Source organism: Trematomus bernacchii, unplaced genomic scaffold (assembly GCF_902827165.1).
Source record: "Trematomus bernacchii unplaced genomic scaffold, fTreBer1.1, whole genome shotgun sequence".
NCBI classification, from domain to species: Eukaryota; Metazoa; Chordata; class Actinopteri; order Perciformes; family Nototheniidae; genus Trematomus; species Trematomus bernacchii.
The window spans coordinates 404952-428612 of record NW_022987578.1 but is presented as its reverse complement, the minus strand read 5'-3'; the positions used below and the strand labels follow the sequence as shown (position 1 = coordinate 428612).

Below are 23661 nucleotides of genomic sequence, written 5' to 3'. Positions count from 1 at the left end.
ATCTTGCTGTGTAAAGTAATCTTCCTGAGAGGTGTCACTTGTGATGTAGTCTGTGTGGTCTACAGTGAATGTATTCCTGACAGCAGGTGATAAGAATCAAAGGTTCCCAAAGGATCCCATAGGAAATGCATTTGGGTCTTTTTTGACCCACTTATGGAAGCTTGGGGTAGAAATACAAAAACTACAATTTCTTAAAATGTAAATTAAAAATGTGAATGGCATGAAATCTAAAACGTGTTTTTTGAGGAATAGCTGGAATATGAAATGATAAAAAAATGTAATTACAAAGATACTTCAAGAAAACCACCTCACCGGGTCAAAAAAGACCCACTTGTGCATCTAAGGGTTAATAAATCTACTAAATCATTACATTATAAGGAGTAAACATGGTTGGTGATTTTGTGAAATGATGATGCTCGCTCTCGACAGCAGGTGGCGGTAAATGCACCTTTAAGTAGTTTGCGACCCGCTAATAAGAAGAAGAAGATTTCCCGGCTTCTGATTGGTCCGTCCGTCGCTGTTTGGACATGTGACACCAGAGATGGCAGCCTGTACCCGAAACAGAGATGGTGAGTTGGTTTCTTTTAAAAGTTGCAGTTGATTTAAAAATAGGTTTAGTGCTGTAAATAATATAATCAGCTGGAGATGAAACTCAGAGTCAGTCAGGGATTATGTTCATCTGAAGAATGTTCCTGTCTGCAGTTTGTAATGAAGCTAAACAGCCGAGAGCTAGCCGGCTGTGCTAACATGCTAACTGTTAGCCTGTGTTTTTTAACGGTTATAAAAACATAGTTACAAAGTGCTTTTACATATAAAATACACAGAGAGAAAGTGAATTAAACAGCATCTAAACATAGGAACACAGAGTAAAAAACATAGAACATAATGAAACAGAAATACATAGATTCATATTCTGAAAGTAGTAGTAGTAGTAGTAGTAGTAGTAGTAATAGTAGTAGTAGTAGTAGTAATTTAACCTAGTCTCAATTTAGTCTCAACTTAATCTTAACTTAGTCTTAAAGGAGAGGTGTCATGGCCATTTCCACTGATCATAATTCCATTGTTGAGGTCTACTAAAATAGATTTATACTGTGCATCTCTCCAAACTCACATTGGTTTCTCAAACAGCATCTCTGTAAACTACTTGTATTCACTGAATTTCACTATCTGCCTTTAACGGCTCGTTGTAGCTCCAATAGCTCCAGCCCCCACCCTCCCTGTGAGCACAGTGTGCTCTGATTGGTCGGGACGTTGTGAATCGCGCTGAGCTCCGTGGAGGTGTTGCTTCCTTGTTTAGGATACATAGCGAAACACAGCCAAACTCATCCTGAGCACACACAAAGTCACAGCCGAAGTAAAAACAATAAGTGTGGCTTGATATTGAGTAAGAAAAAGGTTGATAAACGCTGAATGGTCTGCAGAGAGATGGGTCTGCAGAGAGAATGGGTCTGCAGAGAGAATGGGTCTGCAGAGAGAATGGGTCTGCAGAGAGAATGGGTCTGCAGAGAGAATTTTGCCGCGATCCCAACTGTCTGTTATCAGCCTGCAGCCAGGGAGGAGAACTCAGCTGAGCTGCCTGCTCCCTGCACACAGATGTGTGTGTGAGGAAGTCCGTGGATCGGTCAATTTGGACCAATCAGCGGGGGCTTAACGTAACGGCTCCGCGGACGTAACGTAACGGCTCTTCGGGATTGGTCCATTTCGTTCCGGGTACCGCTTGACATCATGCCGTACCCGGAACGAAATGGAAGACTCAAATGGGCAATGACGTATCTCCAACGAGGCGTTTTGGGGAGGTCTTTTCTGTGTTAGAGTTTTACTCGCTACAGGGTGTACTTTAAGGGTTTTGACTCTGCACTAGGGATGGGTATCGTTAAGGTTTTAACGGTACTACTACTTTTATCGATACCGCTTATCGGTCCGGTCTTTTAACGGTACTCTTATCGGTTCTTTTGGAGAGAAAAATTAGGTAAACTAACTATATGTTGTATGTCAGGGACTACGGATGGAAATTAGCTCAAAGCTAAAATCCGGCATATTTACACTTGAAGCATTATTTGTCTAAAGCAGGGGTGGGCATTTTACGGCCCGCGGGCCACATCCGGCCCGTTGGCCGGCCTTGGCCGGCCCGTGTGAGGTTGATCATAAATTATAACATAATGAAAAAAAACAGCAACCTTTTCAAAATAAAAGCAACACAGCTGTATTGCTTGCATGGCGTAAATACTTTTCTAACTGTGTTGCTTTTATTTTGAAAAGGAAGCTGCTGTTTTTTTTATTTATTTACGTAAACGCGCATGCCGTAACAGCTACGAGTGATGCTGGCCGGCTAGTCCTCGAAATGTCCGCTAAGGGCAAAAAAAGAAAGATCGATACTGAATGCCGCGTTTTCAACAAGACATGGACCGCTAAGTATTTATTTACAGAAGTGAAAGGTAAAGCTGTGTGTTTAGTTTGTGGTGCGCAGGTCGCTGTGTTCAAGGAGTACAATTTGAGTCGCCACTATGCTACCAAACACGCAGATAAATACAAGAACCTGTCTGAGGAAGAGCGGGCAAAAGGGGTCGGATGCTTTGCTAGCTAAGCTGCAAAGCCAACAACACATTTTCACAAAACATTCCACATCCAGAGATGCAGCTGTCAAGACGAGTTATGTCTTAAAAGTTAACCGTTTTCGGACGGAGAGTTCATTAAGGAGTGTTTGTTGGACACTAATATGCCTGGAGAAAAAGGAGGCATTTGAGAAAGTGCCGCTCTCCCGACGCACTGTTACGAGGAGAATTGAGGACATCGCGGGAAATCTGGAGCTTCAGCTGCAGAACAGAGCGGTCAACTTTGACTTTTTTTCCTTGTCTTTGGATGAGAGCTGCGATGTACGTGACACTGCCCAGCTACTCATCTTCCTACGTGGGATAACTACAGACTTCAAAATCACGGAGGAGCTGGCAGCCATGCAGTCAATGAAAGGTACATCAACAGGGAGTGATTTGTTCACGGAGGTAAATGCATGTGTGGAAAAGTTGGGACTGAAATGGGACAAGCTGGCAGGCGTGACAACGGATGGTTGTCCAAATCTGACAGGGAAAAATGTTGGACTATTGAAGAGAATGCAGGATAAAGTGACAGAAATTAACCCTGAGCAGAAATAGGTATTTTTGCATTGTATTATACATCAGGAAGTGTTGTGTAAGTCAGTGTTAAAAATTAACCATGTTGTTGATGTTGTAACTAAAATAGTTAACTTCATCAGGGCAAGAGCATTGAATCACAGACAGTTTGTTGCACTTTTGGAGGAAAGTGAGACTGAACATCGTGACATACCCTACCATGCAGCTGTCAGGTGGCTCAGCCTGGGCAAAGTGCTGAAAAGAGTATGGGACCTGAGAGAAGAGATTCAAGACTTCTGTGTGAAGAAAGGAAACGACATCCCACAGCTTTCAGATGCAGACTGGAAGGCAGACCTTGGTTTTGCTGTAGATGTGACTGCACTAATGAGTGAACTAAATGTCTGCAAGGCAAGGGCCTTTTTGTGCATGACATGTACAGTGCAGTGAAGGCTTTCATGAGAAAGCTGCAGCTTCTCTCAAGCCAAATGGAGGACAACATTCTCACGCACTTGCCAACACTGAAGGAAGCCACACCATCAGCTGATCACCTCCAGAGGTACTCATCCATGTTAGAAGCACTGCATGGTGAGTTTTCAAGGCGATTTAAAGACTTCAAAACAGTTGAGAATGAAATGAACATGATCTTTTCCCCATTTACATGCCATGTGGATGATGCACCCAGTGATGTTCAGCTTGAACTCATTGACCTGCAGTCTGACACACTTCTGTCAGAGCACTTTAGGTCAGTCTCACTGCCTGAGTTTTACTCTTCCCTGAAAGAGGAGAACTTTCCACACATCAGGAGACGTGCTCAGAAGATGATGGTCCTCTTTGGATCTACCTACATATGTGAACAGACATTCTCAGTGATGAAGTTCAACAAATCCAGATACAGATCCTCTATCACTGATGATCACCTCTCAGCTGTCCTTCGCATATCCACCTCAGACATTGAACCAGATTTCCGTGCACTTGTTCAAGCCCAAGACAGACTGGATTTTTCTCACTGAACAAGTAAAATTAACTGAAAAACAAAAATCAAAAGCACTCATTTCTTTTTGTATAAAGCTGATTCATTTCTTATCTTTAACATACTGTAAAACACCTTTTCAGTATTGGTATATTGAGCAGAATTAAGTTCAACTTATTTTTGATTCGGCCCCCCAACACAGCTCGAGTTTCTGAAGTGGCCCCTTGTAAAAAATAATTGCCCACCCCTGGTCTAAAGTGTTCATTAATGTGCATTGTCCCTATTCAAATAAACAATTAAATGAAAATAAACAAATTGTGAACAAAACTAACATTGCTTTTTATTTAAATGAAATACATAATATTTCACATCAACAGAAACAACAACGTTTTAACAAATCATATTAAATAATCTGATGACAGAACTGTGAACAGAATAGCTGAAACTTTAACAAACTAAATAACTCAGTTCCCTCTAATCATTAACCCATGTTTGAATCATTGAGTTAGCTCCGTGTGTTGCTGCTAGCATACATAATATACCTGACGTGGAAACGTTACTCGTGGATGGGGCTACAGAGCTACTAGAGAGACAGTCGAACCCGGAGCATTTCTCCGTCTGAACGTGGTGCACTTTTGCAAGATGTTTAGACAAATTGCTCGTGTTACCGCCCTGACATGCTAAACTCTTATTGCACTTTAGGCGAGACGGGTAAAGTTTAACCACACCTCGGAGCGCGTTCTCTCCGCCATCTCCTCCGTGTGTGTGTGTTGCTGCATGTAGCAGCTGCGTGTGTGTAAACTGCCCCGCCCCCTCGCACACAGGCGGGGGAGAGAGATCTCTCGTCTGGATTGGAGAGATCGAAAATACAAAAAATGACGCATTTTGCAGTCTTTTTGCGTATTAGAAACGGAGTTGGCGACACTAAAACTGCAATATAATGTTTGTATAGCAATAATACACATGACATATTTTTTAGATGTCTCCAGTACCGATAAAAAGACCGATAACGTCGGAGCTTAACGGTACCACGGTCTTTAATAATTCAGCCCCGGGGCCCGTTTAATACCGGGGCTCGGTACCCATCCCTACTCTGCACACCGTTTACATGCATACAAACCTTCATAACACACAAGGGGACGGGTAATAACCGGAAAAGCATGACACCTCTCCTTTAAAGGTCACATGTCATGGCCATTTCTACTGATCATAATTCCATTGTTGAGGTATACTAAAATACATTTATATTGTGCAATTTTCCAAACTCACATTGGTTTCTCATACAGCATCTCTGTATAGTATGTGTATTCACTCTCTGTCCTAAACGGCTTGTTTGAGCTCCTGCCGCGAAACCCAGCCCGAAACACACACACACCCGCAGCCTGGCTGGGAGTTTGTGTGTGTGCTCAGGCTGAGTTCCGCGGTGTCTCGCTGTCTCGCCGACCCCACACCAGCTCACAGTGTCCCGCTCCTCGTAGCAGCGAGTGTGTGTGTGTGTGTGTGTGTGTGTGTGTGTGTGTGTGTGTGTGAGCAAGTCCGCGGATTGGTCCAAACGTAAGGGCTCCGCCGACGTTACGTTACGTCACTATACCCGAAATACGTCACTATACCCAAGAAGTAAACAATGGAAAAAGAGAAATGTCCAACGAGGCGTTCTGGGGCAGCATAGACAGGTCTTCTCTGTGTTAGAGTTTTACTCGCTACAGGGTGCACTTTGAGGGTTTGTGACTCTGCAGACTATGCAGAAAAAGCTCCATAACACACAAGGGGTAATAACCAGAAAAGCATGACATGGGACCTTTAACTTGGTCTTAACTAAGTACTTAACAGTAATTTCACTTAGTCTTAACTGTGACTTAACTTAGTCTTCAGTACTGTAGTAAAGAGCAGTTCAGACTAAGAGGAACACTGTTTTTTTAATTCTGTATTCTGCACTGCGTCTTAAAATATAAATGAAATAACAGTTTTGAATGTTGTGATTTGCCACTAACATAATGTAACCCTCAGGTGACGACAGCATCCTGGAGCCTCTGAGTTTCCCGGAGCAGCCGCCTGATGCTCCCGGTGTCCCCGGTGAGGAGCTGCTGGTCTGTCTCTTCTGTCCCGACTCAGAGAGACAGAAAGACGTCCTCCTCAAACACCTGCTGCTGGAGCACAAGCTGGTCATCGCAGACGTCAAACTCATCGCTGACCTCCCAAAGTACGAGCTGCAGCTGGAGATCAAACTCAGGGATAGAATAGAACATATCTTTATTGTCATCATACAAAGTACAACGACATTTCTTTGGCAACTCTCACTGCAGTAACAAATAGACACAAATAAATGAATCAGAGGTGAAAGCAGAGGTCGTAGCGATGACAGCGCAACGAGATAACACTCAATGTCAATGTGCATATTTACTCAGTCTAAATACATGAAATGTACAGAAGTGTATGAATGTAGTGTGTTTCTAACTGTGTGTTTCTAAAGGCTGATAGGAACCAAAGGATGCAGTAGAATAGCCCTAAATATTTGTAAATAGTGGCTGCAGTCTAAGAAGAAGTGGCAGGTATTTGAAAACAAAACATGTACACTTGTATTCTTTTCCTTTTATAGCGCATGGTGGAAAGGAGCAGGGAGAAGAAACTCTTATTTGACCTGCCTCTTCAAAACCAAAACAAAATGAACTAACCATTCAAAAGTCAAATCAAAGCAATATTCTTTCAGTCACAGCTGCTTACAAATACTGACCCATAAAGCCAGAACAGAATCAACTCCATCCTGTCTCATGATTGATCTCCATTAGATGGCAGCACTTCATATTCTCTGTCAGAGCATGCTTTGGGTCCCAGAGGATGCTGTTGGAGCCTCTCAGGTTATTATGGTCTGCTGAGTCACAAAGGCTCTGACAGGATTTTGATTTGGACAAACACTTGTACCAGGTAGTGTTGCAGTACTCTAGAACAGACACAATCACAGAGGTAAAGAACAACAGAAGAATTTCTCTGCTCGCCCAGAAAGACCTCAGACGGCGGAGAAAATACATTCTTTGTTTTGTCCAGATGTTCAATGTGGTCCTTCCAAGTTGAGGTGTGTGTTCTTCTCTCCTGTGTGATGGACGCTGATCCTGATTCCTCCTCCCCCCCCCCTCTCAGGTACTTGGTGTTCTGGAGAGGACGGTTCCTGGAACAGCCCATCACAGATTTCTGCAGCGTCATCAAAACTAACTCCACCGGCCCCATAGGTGAGGTCACTTTCTAAGATACGATAAAATAAGATTAGATCATATCAAATGGACCTTTTATTAATCTCCGTGGGGAAGTTCAGTTTAACAGCAACAGGGTGAGAAAGAAAAGCAGCACAGATTCACACAAGATTACAGATTAATACAATTAAAGAAAAAATGATATCCAGTAACTTTTAAAATGAGAAATGAATTAAATGAACATGTTTGAGTCATATATACATGTTAGATATATTTACATGTATGTGTCAGTTCTTCTGAAGACACGGACAGACATTTAGAAACACATTGAGAAAAAGTCATAATTTTGTGTTTTTTGAGAAAAAGTCATAATTGTGGTTTTTGAGAAAAAGTCATAATTTTGTGTTTTTTGAGAAAAAGTCATAATTTTGTGTTTTTTGAGAAAAAGTCATAATTTTGTGGTTTTTGAGAAAAAGTCATAATCTTGTGGTTTTTGAGAAAAAGTCATAATTTTGTGTTTTTTGAGAAAAAGTCATAATTTTGTGGTTTTTGAGAAAAAGTCATAATTTTGTGGTTTTTGAGAAAAAGTCATAATTTTGTGTTTTTTGAGAAAAAGTCATAATTTTGTGTTTTTTGAGAAAAAGTCATAATTTTGTGGTTTTTGAGAAAAAGTCATAATCTTGTGGTTTTTGAGAAAAAGTCATCATTTTTTGGGTTTTGAGAAAAAGTCATTCCTTCTTCGAGTCCGTAGCAATCTCAAATGTTGTTCTGCCAGTATCGGGCACAGGCCACAGCTGATGGGGTAGGTTCTGCCAGGTCTTCTGGACTGCACTGGGGGGCATCGGCACATTCCAGTAAGTGGGACATTGTCTGCACTGATCCACAGCTGCACGTGTCTTCTGTGGTGTAGTTCCACACTTTCATCAGTGCTTTACACCTCCCCTGTTCCACAGGAAAAAGTCATAATTTTGTGGTTTTTGAGAAAAAGTCATAATTTTGTGTTTTTTGAGAAAAAGTCATAATTTTGTGTTTTTTGAGGAAAAAGTCATAATTTTGTGTTTTTTGAGAAAAAGTCATAATTTTGTGGTTTTTGAGAAAAAGTAAGATTTTTTACACTTTTGAGAAAAATACCAACAAATTCTCTTTTTTTCTTTTGACTACTTCCATTCTTGAGAGGATAATAAATACATGGATCCTGATGTTGAAGCTCAAGCTGGGGACGAGTGATATTTTTCTAACACTTGGTATCAAAACCCAGTTGACTTCTTACTTTTAATGAGGTTAAAATGTTAACATAGGTTCAGGAGCATGGCCATGCCTAAAACTCCGCCTCAAACCACGGCCACCCCTATTTATATCCGGCGAAAGCTTCCGGCCACCGCTTGTCTCATCTTTCAAAGATAGACAGGCAGACTGTGATTCACGCTGCGCGTCGTCACAGATCAATACAAACAAACGCTACCACAAGAACATTTCTACTCACCATGGATCCCGAATTCCTGATCAACTCGCCGGAGTCAGATGAAGATCTCTTCGACATCGGCTACCCGCCATCCTCGGGTCAGCAGACGGATCCAAGCCAAGCATCCGAACGGAGCCGCGTGTGCTCGGCAATCAGTGTCCCACACACCAGCCGCCACCGCTCCCACTCAAGCTCCCCCAACGAGATACCTCCAACTCCAGACAGGTCCCAGGCTTCGTCTACTCCGCCAGCGAGGGCAAACAGCCGGGGCCGCAACAGGTGCAGCCAGCTCCAATCTCCCCACCACCGGCAGCCTGCCTCACTCGCAGCTCCCGGCCACTCACAGCGGCGCACTCGACGCTCCACAACAGAGCCCGAACGCACTCGACGCTCCACAACAGAGCCCGAACGCACTCGACGCTCCACAACAGAGCCCGAACTACGGAGGTGGACAGTCATTCAACTCCAACGTTTCCTGAAAGACAACGGCATCCACTTTCACCGAAACGACAACAAGGCTAGACTGTTCAACCTCTACCAAGCCTACAGCAGCACAACGGCAAGAACAACAACACACACAGCTCTTCCCGCCCCAGAATCAACCACCGCGCGCGCGCACCACGGGCCGTGACGTCACAGGCCTCCGTCCTCCACCACGGACACAGCCCGACTCACCAGCACCCCCTGGCGGGGGCCAGGTTGTATTGCCCTCTGTGCCTGCTCTCTCTGTGCCTGACATGTCTCAGCTCATTTCAACCTTTCTCTCATCACTGTGCCCACAGGCTTCACAAAATCCCCTCGCACATACATCCCTTCATCCCTCCATCCCTTCTTCTTCTCTACCTTCAGCAGTCCACAGCTACCCAGCTTCTGCTTACCTTCTTCCTCTAGCAGCTAACCCCGTAGCAACAGCGTCCCACCCAGTATACCAAGGGGCAGGGGCCATGCCACATGCTAACCTAGTACCTTCCTTTCCAACTGCTCTATCTTTTCCCCCTCCCCCTCCCCCTCCCCCCCTCCCTACCCCATCCCTTCCCCAACACCCAAATGTTTTTCCTCCCTGTGCAACCAGCTACACTCTAGCCACAGCAACACCACCCATCCAGCCCACCGTTTTCAGCCACCACATTCAACTGAGACTTCTCAGGACGACTAGAGATCTCCACATAGTCCAGAACAGACCTGAATCCAGTAGACCTCTCAGGATGACTAGAGATCTCCACATAGTCCAGAACAGACCTGAATCCAGTAGACTTCTCAGGATGACTAGAGATCTCCACATAGTCCAGAACAGACCTGAATCCAGTAGACTTCTCAGGATGACTAGAGATCTCCACATAGTCCAGAACAGACCTGAATCCAGTAGACCTCTCAGGATGACTAGAGATCTCCACATAGTCCAGAACAGACCTGAATCCAGTAGACTTCTCAGGATGACTAGAGATCTCCACATAGTCCAGAACAGACCTGAATCCAGTAGACTTCTCAGGATGACTAGAGATCTCCACATAGTCCAGAACAGACCTGAATCCAGTAGACCTCTCAGGATGACTAGAGATCTCCACATAGTCCAGAACAGACCTGAATCCAGTAGACTTCTCAGGATGACTAGAGATCTCCACATAGTCCAGAACAGACCTGAATCCAGTAGACTTCTCAGGATGACTAGAGATCTCCACATAGTCCAGAACAGACCTGAATCCAGTAGACTTCTCAGGATGACTAGAGATCTCCTCATAGTCCAGAACAGACCTGAATCCAGTAGACTTCTCAGGATGACTAGAGATCTCCTCATAGTCCAGAACAGACCTGAATCCAGTAGACTTCTCAGGATGACTAGAGATCTCCACATAGTCCAGAACAGACCTGAATCCAGTAGACTTCTCAGGATGACTAGATATCTCCACATAGTCCAGAACAGACCTGAATCCAGTAGACTTCTCAGGATGACTAGAGATCTCCACATAGTCCAGAACAGACCTGAATCCAGTAGACTTCTCAGGATGACTAGAGATCTCCACATAGTCCAGAACAGACCTGAATCCAGTAGACCTCTCAGGATGACTAGAGATCTCCACATAGTCCAGAACAGACCTGAATCCAGTAGACTTCTCAGGATGACTAGAGATCTCCTCATAGTCCAGAACAGACCTGAATCCAGTAGACTTCTCAGGATGACTAGAGATCTCCACATAGTCCAGAACAGACCTGAATCCAGTAGACTTCTCAGGATGACTAGAGATCTCCACATAGTCCAGAACAGACTAGAGATCTCCACATAGTCCAGAACAGACCTGAATCCAGTAGACTTCTCAGGATGACTAGAGATCTCCTCATAGTCCAGAACAGACCTGAACCCAGTAGACTTCTCAGGATGACTAGAGATCTCCTCATAGTCCAGAACAGACCTGAATCCAGTAGACCTCCCAGGACGACTAGAGATCTCCTCATAGTCCAGAACAGACCTGAACCCAGTAGACTTCTCAGGATGACTAGAGATCTCCTCATAGTCCAGAACAGTTAACAGGCATAGCAAGCCCTCTGACCCTCGCAGTGAGCAGACGCTCCGGTCTCTATCTCTGACCCTCGCAGTGAGCAGACGCTCCGGTCCCTCCCTCTCTGACCCTCGCAGCGAGCAGACGCTCCAGTCTCTCTCTCTCCGACCCTCGCAGCGAGCAGACGCTCCGGTCTCTCTCTCTCCGACCCTCGCAGCGAGCAGACCCATCCTAACATTTACGGCATAAACGTATTTTCCCTTAGAGCGTAACGGAGGCCCGGTTCTGGGCAAACCGCGCGTGCATCATTCTAACTCCTCAAAGGTAATGTTTAGCCGGATTTAGAAGTGAAGATGTAGTCACTCGTTCCGGGCACGTTATCTTCAAGCCACATGTTTCTGGTCCAGAAACACTTTCAGAACATCCCGCACATTTTGGGGGGCACTCTCAGAATTAGAGCCATTTCTCCCGCATCGGCGCAGCGTCCACAGCAGCTAGACCAGGCATCTCTTATCCAACCACCTAGGCCCTCGGCCGCTCGTCATCCAAAGCGTACCACGCTTACTTCCGCAACAATCTAAACGACGTCTGACATGCACACGCTTAAGTCAGCTGCTTTTAATCCGACTCTTTTGGGGGACCGTAATCAGCCCACGCAGTTCATGCCGGAGACGGAACCCCCACTCTGAGTCTCCCACTGCACGGACCATAGCTCGTCCTCCCAGATCACCTCTTCACCCCCCTCATATCCTTCACATGTTACTTCAATAAACGTACAAACATCACACTGTTGTGGCGTGGTTCTTGCTAGTGAAATGAGGTTAAAATGTTAACATAGGTTCAGGAGCATGGCCACGCCTAAAACTCCGCCTCAAACCACGGCCACCCCTATTTATATCCGGCGAAAGCTTCCGGCCACCGCTTGTCTCATCTTTCAACCCACCCTCCCTCACCCTTCTACCCATAAACATCCTCTGCCCATCACCATTTATATCTAATCGGTGCATATCTATATACTGCGTATACTAACATTAAACTCCAGGTATCGTCTGGGGGACCGTAATCAGCCCACGCAGTTCATGCCGGAGACGGAACCCCCACTCTGAGTCTCCCACTGCACGGACCATAGCTCGTCCTCCCAGATCACCTCTTCACCCCCCTCATATCCTTCACATGTTACTTCAATAAACGTACAAACATCACACTGTTGTGGCGTGGTTCTTGCTAGTGAATTCACGTGTAGACCCTGAGTCCCTGAGATGGTCAACACTCTGAACCACTGTTCATGCACCCCTGATCTCCTACGATGTGAAAGCAACATTAGCTTGAAATTGGTAGCAAAAATCACTTAAACATGTTGTTCTCTGCTCAGAAAAACTGACATCTCTGTCATGTCTCATGTGTCGTTGTTACAGAGAAGCAGGAGGACTACTTCCTGCTGTGTGACGTCCTCCCAGAGGATCGAGTCCTCAGAGAGAAGCTGCAGCAGAAACGCCTGGTGAGGAAATGTCCGTCTATCTGGAAGACCTGATCTAAGCCTGAGGTTGGCAGGTCTTCTTCTGTGGTGTTTCTGACGGTGTTTCTCCTGCAGGAGGAGAGGGCAAAAGCACCAACATCCTTTACTCAAGTAGAAGTACAGATACTCGTGTTTAAAAATACTCTGGTGAAAGTAGAAGTACTGACTAAACTTCTTTACTCAAGTAAAAGTAAATGTACTTCAGTAAAAAGTACCCATAACTAGCAGCTGTTTTAAAGAGTACCTGACCTCCCTTTATATTAATAGAACAATAATGTCATTGTTAGCTAATGAATGTTTCCATGCTGAACAACGGCAACATGACAACGTTTTCATTGGTCCCTCTTCTTTAGAGAAGACCAGGAAATGATGGATACACGGATCGTGTTCAAATCAATAGGCACGCAATGACTCTAAATAATAATGATCACGCCACCAAACACACATTCAAACTAAAGGAACCAGCCTGTTTGGGAAATGTAAGAAGTAGAAAGTACAGGTATTTGAGTTCAACATGTAAGAAGTAGAAAGTACAGGTATTTGTGTTCAAAATGTAAGAAGTAGAAAGTACAGGTATTTGAGTTCAACATGTAAGAAGTAGAAAGTACAGGTATTTGTGTTCAAAATGTAAGAAGTAGAAAGTACAGGTATTTGAGTTCAACATGTAAGAAGTAGAAAGTACAGGTATTTGAGTTCAACATGTAAGAAGTAGAAAGTACAGGTATTTGTGTTCAACATGTAAGAAGTAGAAAGTACAGGTATTTGTGTTCAACATGTAAGAAGTAGAAAGTACAGGTATTTGGGTTCAACATGTAAGAAGTAGAAAGTACAGGTATTTGTGTTCAAAATGTAAGAAGTAGAAAGTACAGGTATTTGTGTTCAAAATGTAAGAAGTAGAAAGTACAGGTATTTGGGTTCAACATGTAAGAAGTAGAAAGTACAGGTATTTGGGTTCAACATGTGAGAAGTAGAAAGTACAGGTATTTGGGTTCAACATGTAAGAAGTAGAAAGTACAGGTATTTGTGTTCAAAATGTAAGAAGTAGAAAGTACAGGTATTTGGGTTCAACATGTAAGAAGTAGAAAGTACAGGTATTTGGGTTCAACATGTAAGAAGTAGAAAGTACAGGTATTTGGGTTCAACATGTAAGAAGTAGAAAGTACAGGTATTTGGGTTCAACATGTAAGAAGTAGAAAGTACAGGTATTTGGGTTCAAAATGTAAGAAGTCAAAGTAAAAAGTCCTCAGAAAAATAAGTAGTGGAGTAAAGTACTGATACCAGAAACATGTACTTAAGTACAGTAACAAAGTATTTGTACTCCACTCCTTCCCCCTCTGCCTGCAGGAGGAGGTGTTGGAGCAGCAGCAGCAGGAGAGAGAGGACAGAAGCTTCCAGCGCGTCTGCATGTTCTGCAGCGACGAGTTCTCCGGAAACAGGTACTTGTTGTTATTATTACATCACCTGTCACTCCACGCAATCCCGTTGGTTCCTACTGAAGACGTTATACGATACGATATACTTTAATGTCCCCGTAAGGACATTTGTTCTGGACTCCGTCCTGCAGCATACATGTACATATACAAACATAATAAACATTCAAATACATACACATATGATCACTCGTGCACCGTTTGAACAAACACAGACACACTGACCATGGTGACCTGTTGCACAACCCTCATGGCCAACATTTAAAAGTATATTACATTACATGTATTTACATTCTGTCTTTTCTTATGTGAGTGTTGAGAAGCTTCATGGACATACTGTAGGCAGGAATGATCAACACATGTTGATGTAGAAGAGACATGAAGAAGAGGGGACACATGTTGATGTAGAAGAGACATGAGGAAGAGGGGACACATGTTGATGAAGAAGAGACATGAGGAAGAGGGGACACATGTTGATGTAGAAGAGACATGGAGAAGAGGGGACACATGTTGATGTAGAAGAGACATGAGGAAGAGGGGACACATGTTGATGTAGAAGAGACATGAAGAAGAGGGGACACATGTTGATGTAGAAGAGACATGAGGAAGAGGGGACACATGTTGATGTAGAAGAGACATGAAGAAGAGGGGACACATGTTGATGTAGAAGAGACATGAAGAAGAGGGGACACATGTTGATGTACAAGAGACATGAGGAAGAGAGGACACATGTTGATGTAGAAGAGACATGAAGAAGAGGGGACACATGTTGATGTAGAAGAGACATGGAGAAGAGGGGACACATGTTGATGTAGAAGAGACATGAGGAACAGGGGACACATGTTGATGTAGAAGAGACATGAAGAAGAGGGGACACATGTTGATGTAGAAGAGACATGAAGAAGAGGGGACACATGTTGATGAAGAAGAGACATGAAGAAGAGGGGACACATGTTGATGTAGAAGAGACATGAAGAAGAGGGGACACATGTTGATGAAGAAGAGACATGAAGAAGAGGGGACACATGTTGATGTAGAAGAGGGGACACGTGTTGATGTAGAAGAGACATGAAGAAGAGGGGACACATGTTGATGTAGAAGAGACATGGAGAAGAGGGGACACATGTTGATGTAGAAGAGGGGACACACGTTGATGTAGAAGAGACATGAAGAAGAGGGGACACACGTTGATGTAGAAGAGACATGGAGAAGAGGGGACACATGTTGATGTAGAAGAGACATGGAGAAGAGGGGACACATGTTGATGTAGAAGAGACATGAGGAAGAGGGGACACACGTTGATGGAGAAGAGGGGACACATGTTGATGTAGAAGAGACATGAAGAAGAGGGGACACATGTTGATGTAGAAGAGACATGAGGAAGAGGGGACACATGTTGATGAAGAAGAGACATGAAGAAGAGGGGACACACGTTGATGTAGAAGAGACATGAAGAAGAGGGGACACATGTTGATGTAGAAGAGACATGAAGAAGAGGGGACACATGTTGATGTAGAAGAGACATGAAGAAGAGGGGACACATGTTGATGTAGAAGAGACATGAAGAAGAGGGGACACATGTTGATGTAGGAGAGACATGAAGAAGAGGGGACACATGTTGATGTAGAAGAGACATGAAGAAGAGGGGACACATGTTGATGTAGAAGAGACATGAAGAAGAGGGGACACATGTTGATGTAGAAGAGACATGAAGAAGAGGGGACACATGTTGATGTAGAAGAGACATGAGGAAGAGGGGACACATGTTGATGAAGAAGAGACATGAAGAAGAGGGGACACACGTTGATGTAGAAGAGACATGAAGAAGAGGGGACACATGTTGATGTAGAAGAGACATGAAGAAGAGGGGACACATGTTGATGTAGAAGAGGGGACACATGTTGATGTAGAAGAGACATGAAGAAGAGGGGACACATGTTGATGTAGAAGAGACATGAAGAAGAGGGGACACATGTTGATGTAGAAGAGGGGACACATGTTGATGTAGAAGAGACATGAAGAAGAGGGGACACATGTTGATGTAGAAGAGACATGAAGAAGAGGGGACACATGTTGATGTACAAGAGACATGAAGAAGAGGGGACACATGTTGATGTAGAAGAGGGGACACATGTTGATGTAGAAGAGGGGACACATGTTGATGTAGAAGAGACATGAAGAAGAGGGGACACATGTTGATGTAGGAGAGACATGAAGAAGAGGGGACACATGTTGATGTAGAAGAGACATGAAGAAGAGGGGACACATGTTGATGTAGAAGAGACATGAAGAAGAGGGGACACATGTTGATGTAGAAGAGACATGAAGAAGAGGGGACACGTGTTGATGTAGAAGAGACATGAAGAAGAGGGGACACGTGTTGATGTAGAAGAGACATGAGGAAGAGGGGACACATGTTGATGTAGAAGAGACATGAGGAAGAGGGGACACGTGTTGATGTAGAAGAGACATGAAGAAGAGGGGACACATGTTGATGTAGAAGAGACATGAAGAAGTGGATTTTGTTTAATAGGTGACCTTTCAAATCAAGCTGCATCCTGTCTGTGTGTCAGATCGTCTCTGCTGAACCACATGGCCAGAGAACACTCGTTCAGCATCGGTCTGCCCGACAACATCGTTTACTGCAACCAGTTCCTGGACGCGCTGCAGGGGAAGCTGGACAAGTGAGAGACCTTCAATCCATTCATGAAAACCAACCCAGTCTCACAGCATTTTGTGTAATAGTCACGACATGTAATCTATTGATTCGTGTTCACCAACACCATTTCCCCCTTTTTTTCGTGTCACACAGAACGATTTTAAAAAGCAATGTATTTCTATTGGTAGTGTGTGTCGTGCCTGCACCACGTCTTTTTGTCCGGTCGGGTCTTGGAAGACCGGAAGCTGTGTGGTTCATAAAAACATGTTCTTACTCAATCAAGCCACGATTATTGTTTTTATTTTAAATCGTATAATGTCGGAGTTTCTTTGCCGTCTGTGAGGAAAAGAAATGTCTCAGAGCCTCAGAATACTGAAATCTGTGTTTTTTTAAATCTGTTTTTCCTTCTAGTTTGTTATTCTTTGGTGCAGGCACGAAACATCTACCAATAGAAATACAATTGTTCTATGTGACACGAAAAAAATGTGAAAATGGTGTTAGTGAACACGAATCAATAGATTAAATGTCGTGACTGTAACACGAAATGCCGTGAGACTGGGTTGTATAAACTATAGATCAGGGGGGGCCAAACTTCGGCCCGGGGGCCAAATGCGGCCCGTTGCCTACTTTTAATTGTCCCGCAGCAAATGCTAAAAGTATAATGTAATACGGCCCACACCAGAAACTTGTGCTTGTCTTATATTGTACTTCTTAATTATAAGTATATACAAATATACTACACAGTTGTATTTATGTGTTAATATTTCAATCAATTAAAGGAGAAAACATTTTCAAACAAATCTTAGTTGATACAAAAAAAAAGCCCAATAACTTATTTCCATAACAAGCTTGAAATAAACCTTCATATTTCCTGTCATTATAATCACTCTGAAGTTTCTGTTTGAACACAGTGTTATTATAACGACACAGTTATGATCCCTGCACTCCTATTTAGTTCATTTCTATATTTTAACACAAGACAACTGATTATCTGTGTGTGTGTGTGTGTGTGTGTGTGTGTGTGTGTGTGTGTGTGTGTGTGTGTGTGTGTGTGTGTGTGTGTGTGTGTGTGTGTGTGTGTGTGTGTGTGTGTGTGTGTGTGTGTGTGTGTGTGTGTGTGTGTGATGTGTTGGTGTGTGTGTGTGTGTGTGTGTGTGTGTGTGTGTGTGTGTGTGTGTGTGTGTGTGTGTGTGTGTGTGTGTGTGTGTGTGTGTGTGTGTGTGTGTTGTGTGTGTGTGTTGTGTGTGTGTGTGTGTGTGTGTGTGTGTGTGTGTGTGTGTTGTGTGTGTGTGTGTGTGTGTGTGTGTGTGCTCCGTCTGCAGTGTTTGTATTGTGAGAAAACCTTCAGAGATAAAACCACGCTGAAGGATCACATGAGGAAGAAAGCTCACCGCCGCATCAACGCCAACAACAGCGAGTACGACCGATACTACATCATCAACTACCTGGTAACTACACCCCTCATTGAAATACATGACATAGTTAATGGATGAGGCTAATGTTGGGCTATAAAGGAACTACAGCACGGTCACATGACTTCACGTCACCACCGCTAAGCTAAAGGAGGCTAATGTTGGGCTATATAGGAACTACAACACGGTCACATGACTTCACGTCACCACCGCTAAGCTAAAGGCGGCTAATGTTGGGCTATAAAGGAACTACAGCACGGTCACATGACTTCACGTCACCACCGCTAAGCTAAAGGAGGCTAATGTTGGGCTATAAAGGAACTACAGCACGGTCACATGACTTCACGTCACCACCGCTAAGCTAAAGGTGGCTAATGTTGGGCTATAAAGGAACTACAGCATGGTCACATGACTTCACGTCACCACTGCTAAGCTAAAGGAGGCTAATGTTGGGCTATAAAGGAACTACAGCACGGTCACATGACTTCACGTCACCACTGCTAAGCTAAAGGAGGCTAATGTTGGGCTATAAAGGAACTACAGCACGGTCACATGACTTCACGTCACCACCGCTAAGCTAAAGGAGGCTAATGTTGGGCTATAAAGGAACTACAGCACGGTCACATGACTTCACGTCACCACCGCTAAGCTAAAGGAGGCTAATGTTGGGCTATAAAGGAACTACAGCACGGTCACATGACTTCACGTCACCACCGCTAAGCTAAAGGTGGCTAATGTTGGGCTATAAAGGAACTACAGCATGGTCACATGACTTCACGTCACCACCGCTAAGCTAAAGGAGGCTAATGTTGGGCTATAAAGGAACTACAGCACGGTCACATGACTTCACGTCACCACCGCTAAGCTAAAGGAGGCTAATGTTGGGCTATAAAGGAACTACAGCACGGTCACATGACTTCACGTCACCACCGCTAAGCTAAAGGAGGCTAATGTTGGGCTATAAAGGAACTACAGCACGGTCACATGACTTCACGTCACCACCGCTAAGCTAAAGGTGGCTAATGTTGGGCTATAAAGGAACTACAGCATGGTCACATGACTTCACGTCACCACTGCTAAGCTAAAGGTGGCTAATGTTGGGCTATAAAGGAACTACAGCACGGTCACGTGACTTCACGTCACCACCGCTAAGCTAAAGGTGGCTAATGTTGGGCTATAAAGGAACTACAGCACGGTCACTTGACTTCACGTCACCACCGCTAAGCTAAAGGTGGCTAATGTTGGGCTATATAGGAACTACAGCACGGTCACATGACTTCACGTCACCACCGCTAAGCTAAAGGTGGCTAATGTTGGGCTATAAAGGAACTACAGCACGGTCACATGACTTCACGTCACCACCGCTAAGCTAAAGGAGGCTAATGTTGGGCTATAAAGGAACTACAGCACGGTCACATGACTTCACGTCACCACCGCTAAGCTAAAGGAGGCTAATGTTGGGCTATAAAGGAACTACAGCACGGTCACATGACTTCAAGTCACCACTGCTAAGCTAAAGGTGGCTAATGTTGGGCTATAAAGGAACTACAGCACGGTCACATGACTTCACGTCACCACTGCTAAGCTAAAGGCGGCTAATGTTGTTTCAGCACTAGATACATTTTTAGTGGAGGTTTTTCTCCTCTTTCTATAAAATCTTTAAATACATTTCGTCTCTCAGGAGCTGGGGAAAACGTGGGAGGAGGTTCAGAGCGAAGACGACCGTGAGATGGTGGACGATGGAGACGAGTGAGTGGATCCATCGTTAGATTAGATCAGATCTCATTGCAAACATTAAAAAAGTGATGAAAATGAAAGAAAACCTAAAACATGGATGAAGTTAATTTTGTGATTTCCTGTGTCTCTCTGTGCTGCGCAGTGATTGGTCGGACTGGCAGTCTCATCCCGTCTCAGCTGTTTGTCTCTTCTGCGAACATCAGTCAGAAACTATGGAGCAGATCTCCACACACATGAAGGTAACACACACACACACACACACACACACACACGCACACACACACACACACACACACACACACACACACACACACACACACACACACACACACATCTCTTATCTTGTTTAATTATTGCTCCTCTTCATTTCTCTACAGGAGGCTCATGGCTTTGATCTCCACGAGCTGAGGACGGAGCTCAGTGAGTAAAACCACATAAACAAATAAATATTGAAATCAAAGTGCACCTCCTTAAAATGAATATTGTTTTTGTGTGTGTGTGTGTGGTGTGTGTGTGTGTGTGTGTGTGTGTGTGTGTGTGTGTGTGTGTGTGTGTGTGTGTGTGTGTGCAGGTCTGCGTTTCTACGACCAGGTGAAGCTGGTGAATTTCCTCCGCCGTCAGCTCCATCAGAGCCGCTGCTACGGCTGCCAGGAAACGTTCAGCTGCAGACAGGAAGTCCTCCGACACCTGAAGGAGGCGGGACATGTGATGCAGCTTCCTCACAAGTCCACCTGGAACCAGCCTCAGTGAGTAGTGTCTCTACTTTAAAGAGTCCTCTCCTGCTGATGTTCAGGTGTATATCAGTATGTAGTGTCTCTACTTTAAAGAGTCCTCTCCTGCTGATGTTCAGGTGTATATCAGTATGTAGTGACTCTACTTTAAAGAGTCCTCTCCTGCTGATGTTCAGGTGTATATCAGTTTGTAGTGTCTCTACTTTAAAGAGTCCTCTCCTGCTGATGTTCAGGTGTATATCAGTATGTAGTGTCTCTACTTTAAAGAGTCCTCTCCTGCTGATGTTCAGGTGTATATCAGTATGTAGTGTCTCTACTTTAAAGAGTCCTCTCCTGCTGATGTTCAGGTGTATATCAGTATGTAGTGTCTCTACTTTAAAGAGTCCTCTCCTGCTGATGTTCAGGTGTATATCAGTATGTAGCGTCTCCACTTTAAAGAGTCCTCTCTCCTCAGGTATTACTTCCCCACGTATGAGAACGACGCCCTCCTCTGCACGCTGTCTGACGGCGATGAAGACGAGCGTAACGTCAGCGAAGATGTCCCGGTGATCTCAGAGGACGTTTCCAACCTTCGAGCTTTGAAACAGAACTCCGTCCTCAAATCGATGCTGAAGAGCCGAGGGTCCTGCAGGTAGAAGACTTCCTGTTCCTGGACGACTCTTCCTCCTCCTCATCCTCTGTAAAGAAACTCTAATAATCAAAGCCATGCTGCTTCCCTGAACACTTCAAAACTCTATTTTCAGAAGTGAAGTTCAACCTTTTTCCAGCAGGGGGCGTCACACTCAAATCCCACAAGAGCTTGCAAAGAATATACAATAGTTGAATATTTGCTTTGAATGATTTGCCCCAGCCTTCTGCTTTCAGACGGAGTTAATTATGTGATCTGATGTGGCCCACCATGAAATTGAGTTGAACCCCCTGCTCTACAGGATACACACGTCTGTCCACGCCACAGAGGAACATTCAGACTCTGCTTCTTTTGATTATAAAGTTTATAACTTCATGTGAAAATGCTTTGAGATCAGAATGCAATAAAGTAGGTCGCTCTCTCTCAGAAGTGCAAACTCATCTGGAGTCGATTTAGACCCTGGAAATGAGTCAGGGTCGAAACTTAACGTACCTGTTTACATCAAAACAAGGGAAATGATTGATAACATATCAGATGTTGATCAGTAATAACACGGTTATGAATAGAAAGGATCCGTCTCGTGTAAAACTCTCCCAAGAGTTTGTAAGTCACGTTTGGCAGCCTTTCAGTTACGATCGTTAACATCAGTGGGCCACAGCAAATGATGGTGACTCGCTAAACTATCTATTCATTATGTCAATTACAGGGAGTGTGATTGTTCAAATAGGATGTTAGCGATCTTGCTGTTGAAAGGAGAATGACAACACTGCAGATCACCAACACTATGGTTTATTTTGTATTCACAGGCAACGTTGTCGCAGTAAAAGTAAAAAAATAGCCGATGACAAAGTCCTCCTGGTGCAGTAAACGGTTCCCTGTTTTACTATTATATCTGATATGTCTCTCTTCATATTGCTGCTGCATTAATGTGTATGCTGCATGTTACTGCTGGAGATGTGTTGACCTCCTTTATATCCCGTTGGGTAGTTCAATCTGCAGCAATGCATCATATTCTATAAGATCATCATGTGTAGCTTTGTCTCTGTCCTGTGAGAACCACGTATCTCTCAAAAGTAAACCTTTCAAGAGTTCCTCAGAAAAACAGCTGTTGTGACGATGCATTTTCCAGCTGATCCAAGAGGCTTTTTAAACACTTCACTTGGCTTAAGAAGGAGAGGCATTTTCTCAACACATAAAGGAACACTTCATCCTTCTTCCCGAGCGCTTCCCGAGCCGCTCCGATTCCAACGAGAATTACAACCAGAACGTGACGTCATATTTACACAAGACGGATCCTTTCTAGCCATAACCTAATAACACGCTGGAAGAATGCATGAACAATCCTACATTGACACGTGTGTATGTATTAAAGTATGATGAGCAAAATGTCCTTAAAGTATTTAATGTGAAAGTACCAAATGCAGAAAAATCAACAAGAAAAACACCCGCAGACTCAAAACAATCCCTAGTTTGGGGTGTCACCTACACATCAGTTAAGTTTAGGGTTTTTTCCATGCAAAAGGTTACATTTAGATGTTAACAAGCAATATGACTTGTCAGCTTTCTAATTTAATGTATTGAAGGCAAAGATATTTAACGCATAGTGAGAACTGCTATTTATCTCTCAATATTGTCTGTAAAAAACGTGGTAAAAGTGATTCTTTCAGTGAGACAACAGAGCAAGCTTCTACAGTTGCACTACGTTTTGATAACAGTTAAATATTATTTTGATAATAAAATACATTTCAATGTTGATGAATGTCATACTGTTCATTCATAATCTGATTGTCTTTGTAGCTCACTGTTGAAATAAAATAAAACATTACAATTACAAAATAATTATATCTACAGCCCCTAAACACAAACACACCTCTTTCATAAATAACACACTTGTTCTGCAATAATATGTTTTATGTTTCCTGTAATTTTTGTTAGGAAAGGACATGCCTGAAAGACGCGACTCAACATCTCCTCTTTCTCCGAGGGTCAAGAAGAACATCCAAGAGGAAAATTAAAAGCTGATGTTATGAGATGTTAAGACCAGAGGCCTGTACTACGAAGCTGGTTCAACCTAACCTGGATATGTTGGAGTTAGCCGGTTGGCCCAATCCAAAACATACACGCTCTCACTAAGCTGTACTACGACGCTGGTTATCAAGTGGATCGCTCAAGCCGCCGTGTCCTATCTAGTTAGGTGCGCGTTCACATGAAAGGGGTGGTATTTGGAGCATTCGACCAATCTCAAACACGGACAAGCGTACTGACAGCGCAGCGTCATACTTCCTGAATGAAAAGTGAACTTTAATATTAGTCAAATATGAAGAAGTTA

At 43.8% G+C, this 23661-nt stretch overlaps 1 protein-coding gene across 1 annotated transcript; it reads left to right on the top strand.

Annotated features, from left to right (window-relative positions):
• Nucleotides 1–514: 514 nt before the first annotated feature.
• LOC117479860 (zinc finger protein 277-like) lies at nucleotides 515–22722 on the top strand. The gene is made up of 12 exons (XM_034126966.1): nucleotides 515–569; nucleotides 6085–6277; nucleotides 7213–7301; nucleotides 12635–12717; nucleotides 14080–14171; nucleotides 16739–16849; nucleotides 18140–18272; nucleotides 19918–19985; nucleotides 20116–20212; nucleotides 20351–20393; nucleotides 20545–20719; nucleotides 21159–22722. The coding sequence occupies exons 1-12, from the start codon at nucleotides 542–544 to the stop codon at nucleotides 21337–21339; spliced, it is 1293 nt and encodes a 430-aa protein (XP_033982857.1). The 5' UTR covers nucleotides 515–541; the 3' UTR covers nucleotides 21340–22722.
• The last annotated feature ends 939 nt before the right edge of the window (nucleotides 22723–23661 follow it).